The sequence below is a fragment of the Carassius carassius genome, chromosome 5, assembly GCF_963082965.1.
Source record: "Carassius carassius chromosome 5, fCarCar2.1, whole genome shotgun sequence".
NCBI classification, from domain to species: domain Eukaryota; kingdom Metazoa; phylum Chordata; class Actinopteri; order Cypriniformes; family Cyprinidae; genus Carassius; species Carassius carassius.
In genome coordinates this window covers 5,734,491-5,748,926 of record NC_081759.1, presented here as the reverse complement: position 1 = coordinate 5,748,926, position 14,436 = coordinate 5,734,491, and the positions used below count along the sequence as shown (strand labels likewise).

The 14,436-nt window shown below is 34.6% G+C and overlaps 2 protein-coding genes across 2 annotated transcripts; one reads left to right on the top strand and one right to left on the bottom strand.

Moving 5' to 3' along the window:
- The first annotated feature begins 6,795 nt into the window (after nt 1-6,795).
- Nucleotides 6,796-8,675, top strand: osm (oncostatin M). The gene is made up of 3 exons (XM_059549054.1): nt 6,796-6,958; nt 7,069-7,187; nt 8,234-8,675. The coding sequence occupies exons 1-3, from the start codon at nt 6,943-6,945 to the stop codon at nt 8,633-8,635; spliced, it is 537 nt and encodes a 178-aa protein (XP_059405037.1). The 5' UTR covers nt 6,796-6,942; the 3' UTR covers nt 8,636-8,675.
- A 2,417-nt stretch (nt 8,676-11,092) lies between these two features.
- spring1 (SREBF pathway regulator in golgi 1) lies at nt 11,093-14,072 on the bottom strand. The gene is made up of 5 exons (XM_059548982.1): nt 14,037-14,072; nt 13,821-13,977; nt 13,319-13,470; nt 11,329-11,442; nt 11,093-11,176 (listed from the first exon to the last, which is right to left on the bottom strand). The coding sequence occupies exons 1-5, from the start codon at nt 14,070-14,072 to the stop codon at nt 11,093-11,095; spliced, it is 543 nt and encodes a 180-aa protein (XP_059404965.1).
- Nucleotides 14,073-14,436: the final 364 nt, after the last annotated feature.

Here is a 14,436-nt window from a genome sequence, read left to right as displayed (position 1 = left end):
TTGATGTGGCAGTTTGCCCACAAATGGATAATAATTATGAGTTTCATTGAGGTCAGGTTCTAGCGTCACTCTCAATTGATCAACAGTGTGATTTAGGAAATGCCTCTTGCCTAATGACATCGTTAGGTTTGACGACTCTTGGGACATTTCTGCCTTTGCTAATTCTAAAACATGCCCAGCTCCGATGTGGCCTTACACTTTTTTTTGACCTTTTATTAATTCACTACTAGTGAACCAAGCACAAATATTTTCACAAGTAGTATTCAAATTAAAGAAATTGTTTCGTAATAATCACTTAACCTCAGCGACGTTTGATTATTGAGGAGCCCAAAAATGACTTTTTCCAAATACGATAATCAGAACTGGTAAATGAATGAAACTTTTTTTTTTTTTTTTTTTTTTTTTTTTTTTTTAAGAGAGAAATATATCTTTGTTACAAATAAGCTCAATGCTTTCAGAAGAGCTGCTGAAACAGAAACACTAGCATCAACATGCAAAATATTAGCTTAATAATTAGGGTTACTTTTTGTGTCGGACTTTGTGCATTTTCTAACACTTATTTTTTTATTTTATTTTTTGGTTAACATTTTTCCTTTATATAGTCAATCTATATTTCAGGGCACCAGTGCAGCATAACAATAAAAGTGGTATCAAAATTGTATTTTAAAAATAACTTTTGTTAATGCAATTCTACAGCCATTAAGGAGCTATTTTCATGTTTATTTTATCTAATTTCTATCAATATCAACAAAGAACAAGGTTACTGGTGCATAAAATGTGTTCGTAAACGAGTCCGTTATGATTCTGAGCATTTGTTATTTTTGCATTTTGTAGACTAGATGCATTTATCTGAAGTCATTTTTGGTACATTTTATACAGTGTCAAAGGAATTACATGCCTTGTTTGTAACTGTGCTGCTTGTTCATTAAACTACTATATAAATAATGTTTTCTGGCATTTCTTTTATTTTAAAATGTGTTTAAATGGCCATGCATGCAGTCACAACAATTGAAAAAATATTGTTACATTTAGTTCGGAGAAGCGCATAATTTTAATATGCCTGTTTAGTAACATTTTAATAGAATTAATAAAACATGTTTGAACTCTCCTTGCTGAAATAATTGTATCCTTTATTTATTCAAATGTATTTTTAGCATAGTATTAAAATTACTAATACTAACTTTAATACTGCATAAAAGTGATACAACATGAAGTGATTGAATAAGCTTTTTATTTACTATAATTTTTTTATCCACATTTAACACATTATTTATAGTACGTGGCAAAAGTTAGTCATTAAACCTATTTCTTATTGCTATATTTTAATAATAAAATAATAAAAAATTTATAATTATATTGTATGACAAATAGGTACTGGACATTTTTTTTCCCCCTCAACCAACCATTTGTTTTTTGTAAGATAAATTCACACACACACACACATATATGTGTGTGTGTCGGTGTGTACATAAAACACATACACAACAGACATGAAAAGTGAGTTTGACTTATTATACTACTTATTCAATGTGTATTGTAAGTCATTTTGAAGGAATTAGCATTTTAAATTTGGTCATTGCAGGTGGTATTACTGGAAGGGACATCATTCCATACAGCCATAATGGAAAATAAATTGTGTATTGCTTAAGTCCTAATTATTTTTGGTCTATTTTCCTGTAAGAGAAAAGCTATGAAAGAGATGTGGGAGTGAAGCTTGAAGAAAGACAACAGCAGCCACTGACATGAGTTTACACCCTGATAATGAAAATTGTGACGTATTAAAATAATTATTTTCCAACTCCCAAAGCCAATATTATTAAATTGAATCAGATCGTGATTAAAATCAGGGAACGTTATTTCTTTAGGTAGCATGTGGAATTAGTTGATTATATTAGGAAATATCTCTCAGAAGGCATCTTGTTGCTAGCTGTACAACAAAATAATAATCACTGAAATTGATGATACATATGTTCATGTAAAAAGCACTACCTTTCAATGATCACAAATATCATAATAAACATACTTTAACTGTTTTCTCTTTTTTCAATATATAATAATATAAAAAATAACCCTCATCATTATAATGCTGTGGTTTTAACCCATGCCTGGGGCTGATCACCTGCACAGGTGTCAGTCATTTCCTGGACTATTTAAACCGCTCTCTCCCAGCCTTCATCGCAAATTCGTATTTTGCTACTGCATTTTTGAGCATTATTTCCCTGTTTGATTCTCTGTTGCCTACCTGGCCTGTTGTTTCTTTGCTGATCGTTTGCTGCCTGCCTTTTTGACGCTGCCTGCCTTGTGGATTTACTCTGTGGTTTGTCTGCTGCCTGCCCCAACCTTTTTCCTGGATTCTGTTAATGATTTTGCCTTGCCTACATTGTCTCTAATGCTGCAAATTGAGCATTGCCTGTCTGACTCGGATTGTGTATTAATAAAGCTGCACATGGATCTAACTCCACTGACCCCTTGTTACAGATATCTAGTTCACTTAATCCTTAAATGCAAAATATAAAAAATACAAACTTGACTGTGTAAAACATTCTCTAAAAATACACTTTGTCCATTAAAATATCTTGTCTGTTATAGAATAATAATTATAACTGTAATAAAAGACATTTTATTTCATGTCTATCCGTTTAAAGATAAAGATAGGTAATGGAAAAGTTTATGATGCAAAGGGTACATTTTTTATACAGGTCATTAAAAAGTATACCCATCTCCAACTAACTTTATCAGCCAATTTTCATCACAGCTTATCTATGACACAAAGCCATACATTTGCATTAGTTGCATATAGAAAAGTTCTCTGATCTAAGCATGAAGCATTTGTGGGCAGGATATGACAACAGACTGAATAAAAACATTGTTTGAACACTTTCCTGTGTCATGATTAGCTCTGTTAATTTCATCAGAGGGGAGTGTGATGATGTGCTGTGATGATGCCACTGCGTTATCAGCATACAGATTGAGGATTCAGATATGTGTTTGTGAATTACTTGTTTCTACCACACAAGGGAGTATTAACTCAAAACTGTTCCTAATGCAGAAAGGAGCAGTGGCCTGTTTCATGAAACAAGTTTACCAAATAAACCAGGTTTATTTCAGTTAGTCTGACTTATTTTCATCTGATTGGTTCAAAATAAATCCGACTAACTGAAATAAGCCTGGCTTATTAGGTAAACTTGTTTTATGAAACAGGCCCCAGGTTTCCTACTCTAGCTCTGGAGGAAGGAAAACAACCCACTGTGGTACTGTAGCTGTAACACCTTTCACTCAGTCAAAGCCCTGTAATAGCATTATCAGAATATTAGGGGAATTATAGCCCTATTTACATTTTTTCTTGTAGACGTTTGCAAATCTACCTTGTCATTTTTGATAACATGCAGTATCTGTGGCAAAAGTACCTTTACCATATACATATACAGGTGCTTCTCAATTAAGAATGTCGAGGAAAAATTCATTTATTTCAGTAATTCAGCTTAAATTGTGAAACTCATGTATTAAATTCAGTGCACACAGACGGAAGTAGTTTAAGTCTTTGGTACTTTTCATTGTGATGATTTTGGCTCAAATTTAACAAAAACCCACCAATTCACTATCTCAACAAATTAGAATACTTCATAAAACCAATAATAAAAAAAAAACATTTAGTGAATTGTTGGCCTTCTGGAAAGTATGTTTATTTACTGTAGATGTACTCAATACTTGGTAGGACCTCTTTTTTACTTTAATTACCGCCTCAATTCGGCGTGGCATGGAGGTGATCAGTTTGTGACTCTGCTGAGGTGGTATGGAAGCCCAGGTTTCTTTGACAGTGGCCTTCAGCTCATCTGCATTGTTTGGTCTCTTGTTTCTCATTTTCCTCTTGACAATATCTAATAGATTCTCTCTGGGGTTCAGGTCTGGTGAGTTTGCTCGCCAGTCAAGCACACCAACACCATGGTCCTTTAACCAACTTTTGGCAGTGTGGGCAGGTGCCAAATCCTGCTGGAAAATGAAATCAGCATCTTCAAAAAGCTGGTCAGCTGAAGGAAGCATGAAGTGCTCCAAAATGTCCTGGTAAATGGTACAGTGACTTTGGTTTTCAAAAAACTCAATGGACCAACACCAGCAGATGACATTGCACCCCAAATCATCACAGACTGTGGAAACTTAACACTGGACTTCAAGCAACTTGGGCTATGAGCTTCTCTACCCTCCCTCCAGACTCTAGGACCTTGGTTTCCAAATGAAATACAAAACTTGCTGAAAAAAGGACTTTGCAACAGTCCATTTCTTCTTCTCCTTAGCCCAGGTAAGATGCCTCAGGAGTGGCTTAACAAGAGGAATGCGACAACTGTAGCCAAATTCCTTGACACGTCTGTGTGTGGTGGCTCTTGATGTCCTGACCGCAGCCTCGGCCCATTCCTTGTGAAGTTCACTCAAATTCTTGAATCGATTTTGCTTGACAATCATCATAAGGCTGTGGTTCTCACGGTTGTGTCACAATCTAGGTGGGGGCTTTTGTTGCCCTGGAGCACATGGTTTTTTGTTTTGATGGCTCGCCAGGTGTTTCACGATCTCCGTTGTTTTCTCCGCCCCTCTTGTTATCCCTGATTAACGTATTTTGACGCTGGTTTCCGCTGCAGGCTCGTCATATTCCCTCGCCGCTGTCTGGCTGATGCCGGTGAAGTCTCCCCGCTGGTCTTCCTGACGGAGTGCTGGCGATTTAGTTATTCTACTGATTAGTCCTCAGAGCTAATTAACTCTTTATTCATTCATCCGCATTTAGATCCTGGTCTTGATTGTCACAGGTTGGTTGTGCATCTTTTTCTTTCACACTTTCGTTCCACTCAACTTACTGTTAACATGCTTGGATACAGCACTCTGTAAACAGCCACCTTATTGGCAGTTAATCTTTGTGACTTACACTCCTTGTGAAGGGTATCAATGATTGTCAGAGACCATTTTGAAGGCTTAGGAAACCTTTGCAGGTGTTTGATTAGCTGATTGGCATGTCCCCATATTCTAATTTGTTGAGATTGAATTGGTGGGGTTTTGTTTAATGTGAGCCAAAATCATCACAATTAAAAGAACCAAAGACTTAAACTACTTCAGTCTGTGTGCACTGAATTTATTTAATACATGAGTTTCACAATTTGAGTTGAATTACTAAAATAAATGAACTTTTCCTTGACATTCTAATTTGAGAAGCATAATAATAATTAAGGTAGGGTGTCACCTTGAGGTATTTGCAAAGTCATTGTTCAAATGTCTCATAAAAGAGAAGTTATTTCTTGACAAAGGTCTGATATAATTGTCTATAGTCACTTACATTGATGATATGTTTTCTGATGAATTAGTGTGTGGCTTTAAAGTCAAAATACTTCTTGGCACCACAGCATTGAGAAACCAGTTAAAATGACAAAATTGAAATTGATATGTCAATAATGGGGAAAATCGTTTCATTTGAATTTTGAATCTGGGATGGAGAAGTCAATTAGCTTTGAACAATTATCAAATAAGAATGGATATCACACTGAAGATCTGTGTGCAGTGTTATCTCGAATACTTTCCATGTTCTTATAGAGCAGAAAGAAGGAAGTGGTCAGAAAGACTTTGTAAAGCATGCATTTGCATTTCCTCACAGCGTTATTGATTTTCCCTCGCAAAACCTTGACGTGCAGTTTCAAATAGATTGAGGAATCTGACGTGGGTCAAATATATTTTTGGAATTAAATGTTTTTGTCACTTTCCTGTTACTGCTGTAGTTTTGCAATAATTGCAAAGCAAAAATTTACTTTGGCGTGCATATGAAACGGCGTGCATATTATCCATTACATATTCCTAAAGAGTTCATAAGATCATTGCTAAAAATGACTGACAAAAATTATTTTCGAAGAAAACAACACATTTGTGACAGGACCTGTGTGCTTGGTTTTGCAGAGAGGCGAGAGAATAACAAATGCAGACAGATTGCATATAGCATACTTTTTAGTGTTAGCCTAGTAGTTGAGACATTAGATTACATTACGTACAAAACAGACGATTCAAAGTAACATGTTTATCACTGGGTCGCTCACCTCAGTGTGTGGTCTGTTATGAACTTAACTTTAACACTAGGCCACAATACTTGGAAAGCAAAACATCTCCCACGTATACTGTACTACGTTTCTTTTGAGCAGCATGAATGGAAATCTCCAAAAAGTAAATTGAAAAAGAAATGACTTATGAGTAAAAATAATACATACTGTATCTCCCACTACATTCCCAGGAACTAATTCACATGTGAAATCACATCTAGGTTATGACAAATGCGGTCACACAAATTCCAAATTCAACAGAAAGTGAATAATGTCTGCCTATGTATTTAAATGTGTCCTAATGCATGGGCTGATAAACTGACATAACCTACTGTGTTTGTAACAAAGAACCCCGTAAAAACGAAACTTTACAAAGTCACAAAGTGCCACATTACATTCACATTCAAGGCAACATAACACTTGGATTTTCATCATCTCTCAACTAAAAGTAAAAATAGGGATTTTACAGAATTTAATCATACATCACAAGATCAGGACATCTCATGAAATGAATTGTCATAAACAGTGATTATGAGGACAGGCATCCTGAGCACTTCAGATTTACCTACAGAATCTAAGCGTGTATCACATGTTCGTTCAAAATCAGGCAAATAAATATCCCAGCATGATCTCACACCTATCAGCTCAAAACCAGCCGCAAAGAAGATAAGCATTTTAACGTCTTAAGTTTAATCGAAAGTGTTTGTAAGTATGAGATAACATCCTTAGACACATTTCCTTTCTTGTGACTAAGCAGTCACAGCAGTCACAGGAGTATAAAAGATGGAAAGTTGACAGATTTGAGCATGAAAACATATCATACTCTGAAGAGTTGCTCTAGCACACAGAGTAAAAAAAGATACTGTGAATTTTCACCATGGAGCTAAAAACAGGTAAGTTAAATGTCAATTTTAGTATGAACTATAGTTTGACTTTCTGAGATTCACTGTGTTTGCTGTACATAGCGTTTTATGCCTGACATTAACCGTACATTTGTTTTTAGGACTTCTGATTTGGTGGATTTTAATGATGAGCCAGGAGATGACATGCAGACCGACAAACAGATGTTTAGACCGCATCAATTACACAAAGCCCAAAATTGAACATCTGTTGAAGAAATTCGTAAGTAATCTGTTTCTGTGTTTGGTGAAAAAAACTGATCCGATCAAAATTTTTAATTAGGTCAAGAAACACTGTAAAAATATTCTGAATTTGTTATTAGTCGTATAAAATGATTTGAAAGATTTTTTACAGTAGCGGTTTTCAAGCCACAGTTAACAGTGTCTGACTGTCACTGCTTCACATATATAAAATAATATCTAACCAACAAATAATTCTCAATATTTGTTCAGTGTATTTTTACCAACTGGTCTCAAGGTGATTTTTTTGTATTTGTATTTTTTAAACTGGACATGAATGCAGAGTTTGCCACTCTTTTATATTTAGGTATATAATGCAGTGACTCATTTTAATTTAGTGCTCAAATGTTTTATGGTGCCACTGTTATGTTTTAGTTTATTGACTCTTAGTATTATTACTGGTGCAAGTTTTAAAATGTGAGTAAATTAAATGTGAAATTTTGTTGTAGTCAAATCAGAAATCAAATGATTTTCTACTCCATTAATTTTTATTTACAAAAATAAATAAATAAATAAATTACAGTGTATTATGACTATGATAATTATGATATGGACTTAGTCTGTTACAGTCATGTTTTACATTATTTTTTTTTAGGTGATTAGTGAAAAAATATTTAAGTGACGAGATTTATTTTGAAAAGTGTCCTTTTTTCATCTAAGCAGAATCATAAATATTTCAGTGAATAAGTAAAAAATATAAAGCTTGTAGCTCAAACAGTAGAACACATGTACCTTGAATGGATGAAAGCACCTGCCAAATTTAACATTTGGTCTATTTTGGTTTTATTTAAAGTGTGCGAGTATCATATCGTGAGATCAGTAGGTTATAGTGTATTGACCAAAATTGTGGCAATGTATTGATATGTCCAGCTATCAGAAATAAATTCTCTCTACAGTTCATAATTATTTCTCAATCATTACATGACATTTCATTTCAAACTATGATTTAACAGGAAACTGCCGAGTTTGTAAATGATAATGCAAAGGCTTTTGTTTTAATGCGTGAACCATCTCTCTCTTTCTCTTCAGCTCTCAGAAAAGGAAAATGATGTTAAACCATGGCCGAACCCTATCTCAGAGCTTCACTTGAAGAATTTGTCCCGTGAAGAGAAAATGCAGAAAGCTCAGTGTGGACTTCACTTCATGCATGAAGCTCTTCAGTTGATACATCAACACCTAAGTGACCTACATGATTCCACAAATCCTATTCTTGAAGAAATAGAACACAATGTAAAAGCTCTGTTTCTTACCAAGCACTGTGTTGCAGAGGTTAATTGTACAAGGATTCCAGAGCCTGACTTCCCGTTTAAAGACACATATAGAAGAAAACAGTGGGCCCGCACTGTTCTTCAGACCTCTGTAGAATTTCTGGGTGACATGGTAAACGGTTTTCTGGATTCCACCAAACGACCCTTACTGAAACATGCTTGACACCAAAGAAATAATGCATTTCATTTACATCTAGTCCTTATTTTTTCACTTCCTCGATTCAGTTATTACCAGATTTTTGCAGTATGTTCTCATGTTAATTTTTCCAACCATTTTTTAAATATTTATTTGTAACATATATATATATATATATATATATATATATATACATATATATATATATATATATATTTTTTTTGTTGCACTTTTCAAAATGTATTTTGAGTTAGAAATATTCATACTATTTAACAAAAAATATTTATATTATTGTTACTTAATCCATGTTGTTCCGGATTGTAATTTATTACAATTTAATGTTTGTTTATTTATAATAATTTATTTACACCTTTTCAGTATTTTGTATTTTAAGAAAAATATTCTCAGTGTTTAACAAAAATACATTTGTAATACTTTTTACATTTTTCATTATTTAGTTTTTTGAGTAAAAATACTGGTACTCCATTTAACATTACAAATTCAAAGGATTCAAAGCGTTTACAAAAATTATATTTATATTAATGTTACTTCATATGTATTGTTTTGCATCGTAATTTTTAATACAATAAAATACATTTTTTTCTGCTTTTCAATATTTTGTATTTTGATTTTGTTGCAATAATTAATGAGAATATTTGTTACTTCATAAATATTTTGTATCACAATACTTGTTATTTATAATCATAATTTAATGCAATTTACAAAAACGAATGCAATATATTGTAATTTGAGTAAAAGAAATACTGCCACAATGTTTAACATTATACAAACAGTATTTATATTAATATTGCTTCATACATAGTCAATAAAATACAACTATAACAATTTTGTTGAATTCTAGGAGCCGAGTGTAAAATCCTAGAATGTTAATTGTACAAGCAGGAAGCAGGTGGTTGACTCGATCTTAAGTCTGCGGTGTAATACTATAGTCTCCAGTGACCGTCATTAATCAAATTGTCATTTGTGGCCATGAAAAAGCTTGTTAATTTTCTAATTTCAGTGCAGATGTTTTTTTTTGTTTTGTTTTGAATGATCAGGATGATTAATTGGTTAATAGTAGGCATGTATCCCCAAGTGGCTTCTTAATTTGGGCTGTTGGCAGTTTGTGTGAACATTTGTGAAAACTATGTTTACAGAACAGAACACCAGTATTTGGAGGTAAATCTACACTCATATTAGTGTAAAGAGTAAAAGAAACTTTAACCGTGCTTATTCTTGTTCAGAAAGAAATTCAGCAGGCATCTAATCATCATCTAAGCATCAAGTCAAATATGGCAGCATTCTTTCTAATGTAAAATAAGCCAAATTATAATGCATTTCCTTATTGCTATGTTCATATTTCAAAATCCCTCTCCCTTCAAGAGTTATGGGTCATCTCTTAAATTGGAACTGAAACTTGACAATGATACATGAGCAATGGACTGTTTAAATGTTCAAGTAGTGAATTTATACTTTCACTTTAAAAATAAATGTAAATATCTCCCATTAGGCCAAAGTAAATTTGTAAATAAAGTAAATATATATATATATATATATATATATATATATATATATTATATTTAAATATAAATTCTGTACATATTTCTATATATTTAAATATAAATTCTGTCAATTTTTTCTAGAAATGCATCTGAATTAGCAGAAAAAAAAATAAAAAATATATATATATATATATATAAGAATGAATTTCTCAAAAAAAAAAAAAAAAAAAAAAACTACAGATCTTCATTTATTTATCTAAAGTAAATCTATCCTGGTTTATGAATATTTGTATTGGAAAACAAGACACAAATACAGACATTTATTATTTCCCCAGTGCATGTAATATGTAATATTGGCTTTATTAATGTAAGACTTTCTGTTTCAATTTAAGATGTTTTAAGGCCTTAATTAGTGGAAGAGCAAATTAAAATTTTTTATTATGACACAGATGACCTTGTATTTAACCAAAGACGTTCTGTAGAGAAGTAGAGAAGTCTGGAATGACAGAAACATCCTCAATTGTAAAGCTACAGAAAATCACATTTACTTTATTAAATTAACATATAGTAGTGGACAGGCAGATTGCAAACATAAATCTGAGCTCACACAGACCCTGGGTGTGAAGGGTGATGTCAAACTGTCTGAGGTGCATTCCATGTGTTTCCATGAGTGTTTTTAGTATAAAGCAACAACACAATGACTCCTTCTGGAATCCCACCCAAAGATAAAATTAGCCAGGTTACCAAAAAAGTGGCCTTATATTAGCATGACAAATGGAAAAAAAAAGACATGGGCGGAGTCTCTGACCATATGTTCATCACTGATGAGGTAAATAGGGATACTACGCACTTATGTAGTGTAAAGTCTCTTTCAAGTCTTTATGATTGTGCACTCAGATTACTGTTCATTTATTGGCCCATCGGGGCCCCTGAGAAGACCTGCAAGAAATCTCCTTCATTATTCAAAGCGATTATTCAAGAGTCATATAGGCAGCAGCTCTGGTGGACTCTCGCCGTAGCAGTACTTTGCCTGCGAGTTCCTGTAGGTGTTTTCATGTTGGACGCTCTGAAACAAGACAACAGCAAGAACGATTTACTTCTGCCTGATAAAACATGGCATGGTGAGCAGCTTTCATTGACTGGCATCCATGTGAGATACTTAAGTTTAAACAGACTGTTTTCATTTTTGAAGCTACATTCAGAGTGAATGATGCTCACCTGTGAGGAAGTACGACACTTGGCAAGACACAACTCGAAATGATCTTCCACGGCGTTGAAGAGGTTCTGGAACCCTTCTGCTGCTCGGTTTAGAAAACGTTCCAATAGAGGTTGCTGATAGGAAGACAGCAGAAGAGAGATAGACGTGTCATGTCAGAGGAGAGTTTCCAATTAAAGTGGCCTAACTTTGTTTTCAAATACTGTACACAAACACACACACACACACACACACTCATCTCTCTAGCCACACCCAGGCCTGATACCTGGCAGACCTGTTGATCAAGAAATCAGTTAAATAGTCTGACAAATTGAAGCATGCTTAAAGAGCAAAGCGAATTAACGAAATTTAAGAACAGATGAGAAACGAAATCGTTGACATGTATCAATCAGGAAAGGGTTATAAAGCCATTTCTAAGGCTTTAGGACTCCAGCAAACCACAGTCAGAGCCATTATCCACAAATGGAGAAAACTTTGAACAGTGGTGAACCTTCACAGGAGTGCTCGGTCTACCAAAATTACTTCAAGAGCGCAATGACGGCTCATCCAAGAGGTCATAAAAGAACCCAGAACAACATTTAAAGAACTGCAGGCCTCACTTGGCTCAATTAAGGTCAGTGTTCATGATTCAACAATAAGAAAGAGACTGGGCAAAAACGGCATCCATGGGAGAGTTCCAAGGCAAAAGCCATTGCTGAAAAAAATAACACAAAGGCTCATCTCACATTTGCCAAAAATATCTTGAATATCTTGAAGACTTTTGGGCAAATATTCTGTGGACTGATGCAACAAAGCTGAACTTTTTAGAAGGTGTGTGTCCCGTTACATCTGGCGTAAAACCAACACAGTATTTCATAAAAAGGACATCATACCAACAGTCAAACATGGTGGTGGTAGTGTGATGGTCTGGGGCTGCTTTACAGCTTCAGGACCTGGATGACTTGCCATAATTAATGGAACCATGAATTCTGCACTCTGTCAAAAAATCCTGAAGGAGAATGTCCAGCCATCAGTTACTTACCTCAAGCTCAGGCACACTTGGGTTATGCAGCAGGACAATGATCCCAAACACAACTTCAGAATAGCTCAAGAAAAACAAAATTATGGTTTTGGAGTGGCCAAGACAAAGTCCAGATTAAAATCCAATTGAGATGCTGTGGCATGACCTTTAACAGTCCTTTCATGCTCGAAAACACTAAAATGTGGCAGAATTAAAACAATTCTGCAAAGAAGAGTGGGCCAAAATTCCTCCACAGTGATGTGAAAGACTCAATGCCAGTTATCGCAAACACTTGATTGCAGTTGTTGCAGCAAAGGGTGGCACAACCAGTTATTAGATTTAGGGGGCAATTACTTTTTCACGTAGTGCCAGGCAGGTTTGGACAGTTTTTTTCCCTAATTAATTCAAACCATCGTTTCAAAACTGCATTTTGTATTTACTTGGGGTATCTTTTTTGTAATATTAAAATTTGTTTGTTTGTAGATTGTCAGTGAACTACGGCTCTGTGTAGTAAAGGCCAACCAGTGTTGCAAAGTCTGCGGTTGTTTTCCATGTCCGCGTGTCGATGTGACCGCAATATATATAATGTGACGTTTTGCCGCCAAAATGCAAATTTTACCAAGGGAACCCCGCCAAAAAATTTTTATTTTATCGCCCGGAATGAAACACGATTGGGCCAGTTTTGAGAAGTAATTAGGCAGGTTTTGTTTTGAAAAGCTGGCAATCCTGATCTGAACGCACGTGCTGGAGATATACTACTAATCACAGGAGCCTTTACCCACAAGATGCGCATGAAAATCGCATTCGATTTTTTGAACAGCCCTAAAAAGGGGTTATACAAATGCATGTTATTGTTGAATTAGTGACCTGAATAAGATATTTCAGATAAAACATCTTTACATATAGTCCAGAAGTGAAAATAAAAGGTGAATTTATAAAAATTATCCCGTTCAAAAGTTTACTTCCCCCTTGATTCTTGTTGTTTGAAGTACCTTATCTGGTTGGAGGCAACAGGAAACGCAGTACTCATAGACGCTACAACAGCCATTGGCCAGACAGCTTTTACAGACATACTGGCTTGAGCTGGGAGCATTAACGTTACAACATCCATTCACCAGCAAATCCTTCCTCTCACACACATAACCTGCAGAGAAAGAAAAGAGAACACTGGTTACATCAGCGAATACACAAAAACTCAGGGACCTGTTAACAGTTGCACATTAAAGCATTGTGTGGTTAGAAACTACATGTCAATTTTGAGATTTTAGGCTTTTTTGCTTACATAACTAATAGAGGAAATACAGGTAAAGTACACATTTAAGTTCTTATTCTAATTTTATTACACGCTTCAATGAAAAAACATAAAAGGCCATTTATCATTTATCTTTAAAACCAACTTTGATTAACTTTTTTGATCCACTTCAATGTTGTCTACTGTAGATTGTATATACATATAACAGTATAAATATATAACAGTTTATCCCAATCACTTACCCAGTTCATCTGTGAGAAGGCTCTTTCCCTGAATGGAGTTTCTGCACTGAGAGATCTGCCTGCTGCTGTTGCCCAGGAGGAACTTGACCTTCCACTGGATGTGATGATCTGAGTCCTTCACCTCCAGGAGGGTCCGATCACGGACCGTTCGCTCCTCCTGTACACAATACGTCACAAACTAAAATATCATTCCTTTGCCATTATATGCTTCATTACCTCTCTGGAGTGGTGTTGAGCTGAGCAAGAAACCATTACGGGTCAAGCTAGTTCAGGAGCTTGGTGAGAACAAATCAAATAGATTCATTACTGTTTTATTGGTATCATCATTCCGATTAGAACAATGTCAGGGAATAGAACACTTGAAAAACAACAAAAAATTAAACAGTTAAATTTACTTTTCATACTGGAAATATTAAACTCTCAAAAGATTGTTTTTGAATTATGCCTTTTATGCTCACCAAGTATCACAAATACCTTAAAATGTAATATTGTCATTTTAAATAACTCTTTTCTTTTTGAATACATTTTAAAATGTAATTAATTTCCTGTGAAGGAAAAGTTAAATGTTCAGCATCATTACTCCAGTCGTCAGTGTCACACAATCCTTCAGAAATCA

What these genes read in the sequence shown, in the direction of transcription:
- osm (XM_059549054.1), top strand. An exon ending in AACATCTGTTGAAGAAATTC is followed by an intron (nt 7,188 to 8,233) that starts GTAAGTAATCTG and finishes CTTTCTCTTCAG; the next exon opens with CTCTCAGAAAAGGAAAATGA.
- spring1 (XM_059548982.1), bottom strand. Translation starts at nt 14,072, where the DNA reads ATGGTTTCTTGCTCAGCTCAACACCACTCCAGAGAG. An exon ending in GTTGCCTCCAACCAGATAAG is followed by an intron (nt 11,443 to 13,318) that starts GTACTTCAAACA and finishes TCTTCCTATCAG; the next exon opens with CAACCTCTATTGGAACGTTT. An exon ending in AGTGTCGTACTTCCTCACAG is followed by an intron (nt 11,177 to 11,328) that starts GTGAGCATCATT and finishes GTCTTGTTTCAG; the next exon opens with AGCGTCCAACATGAAAACAC.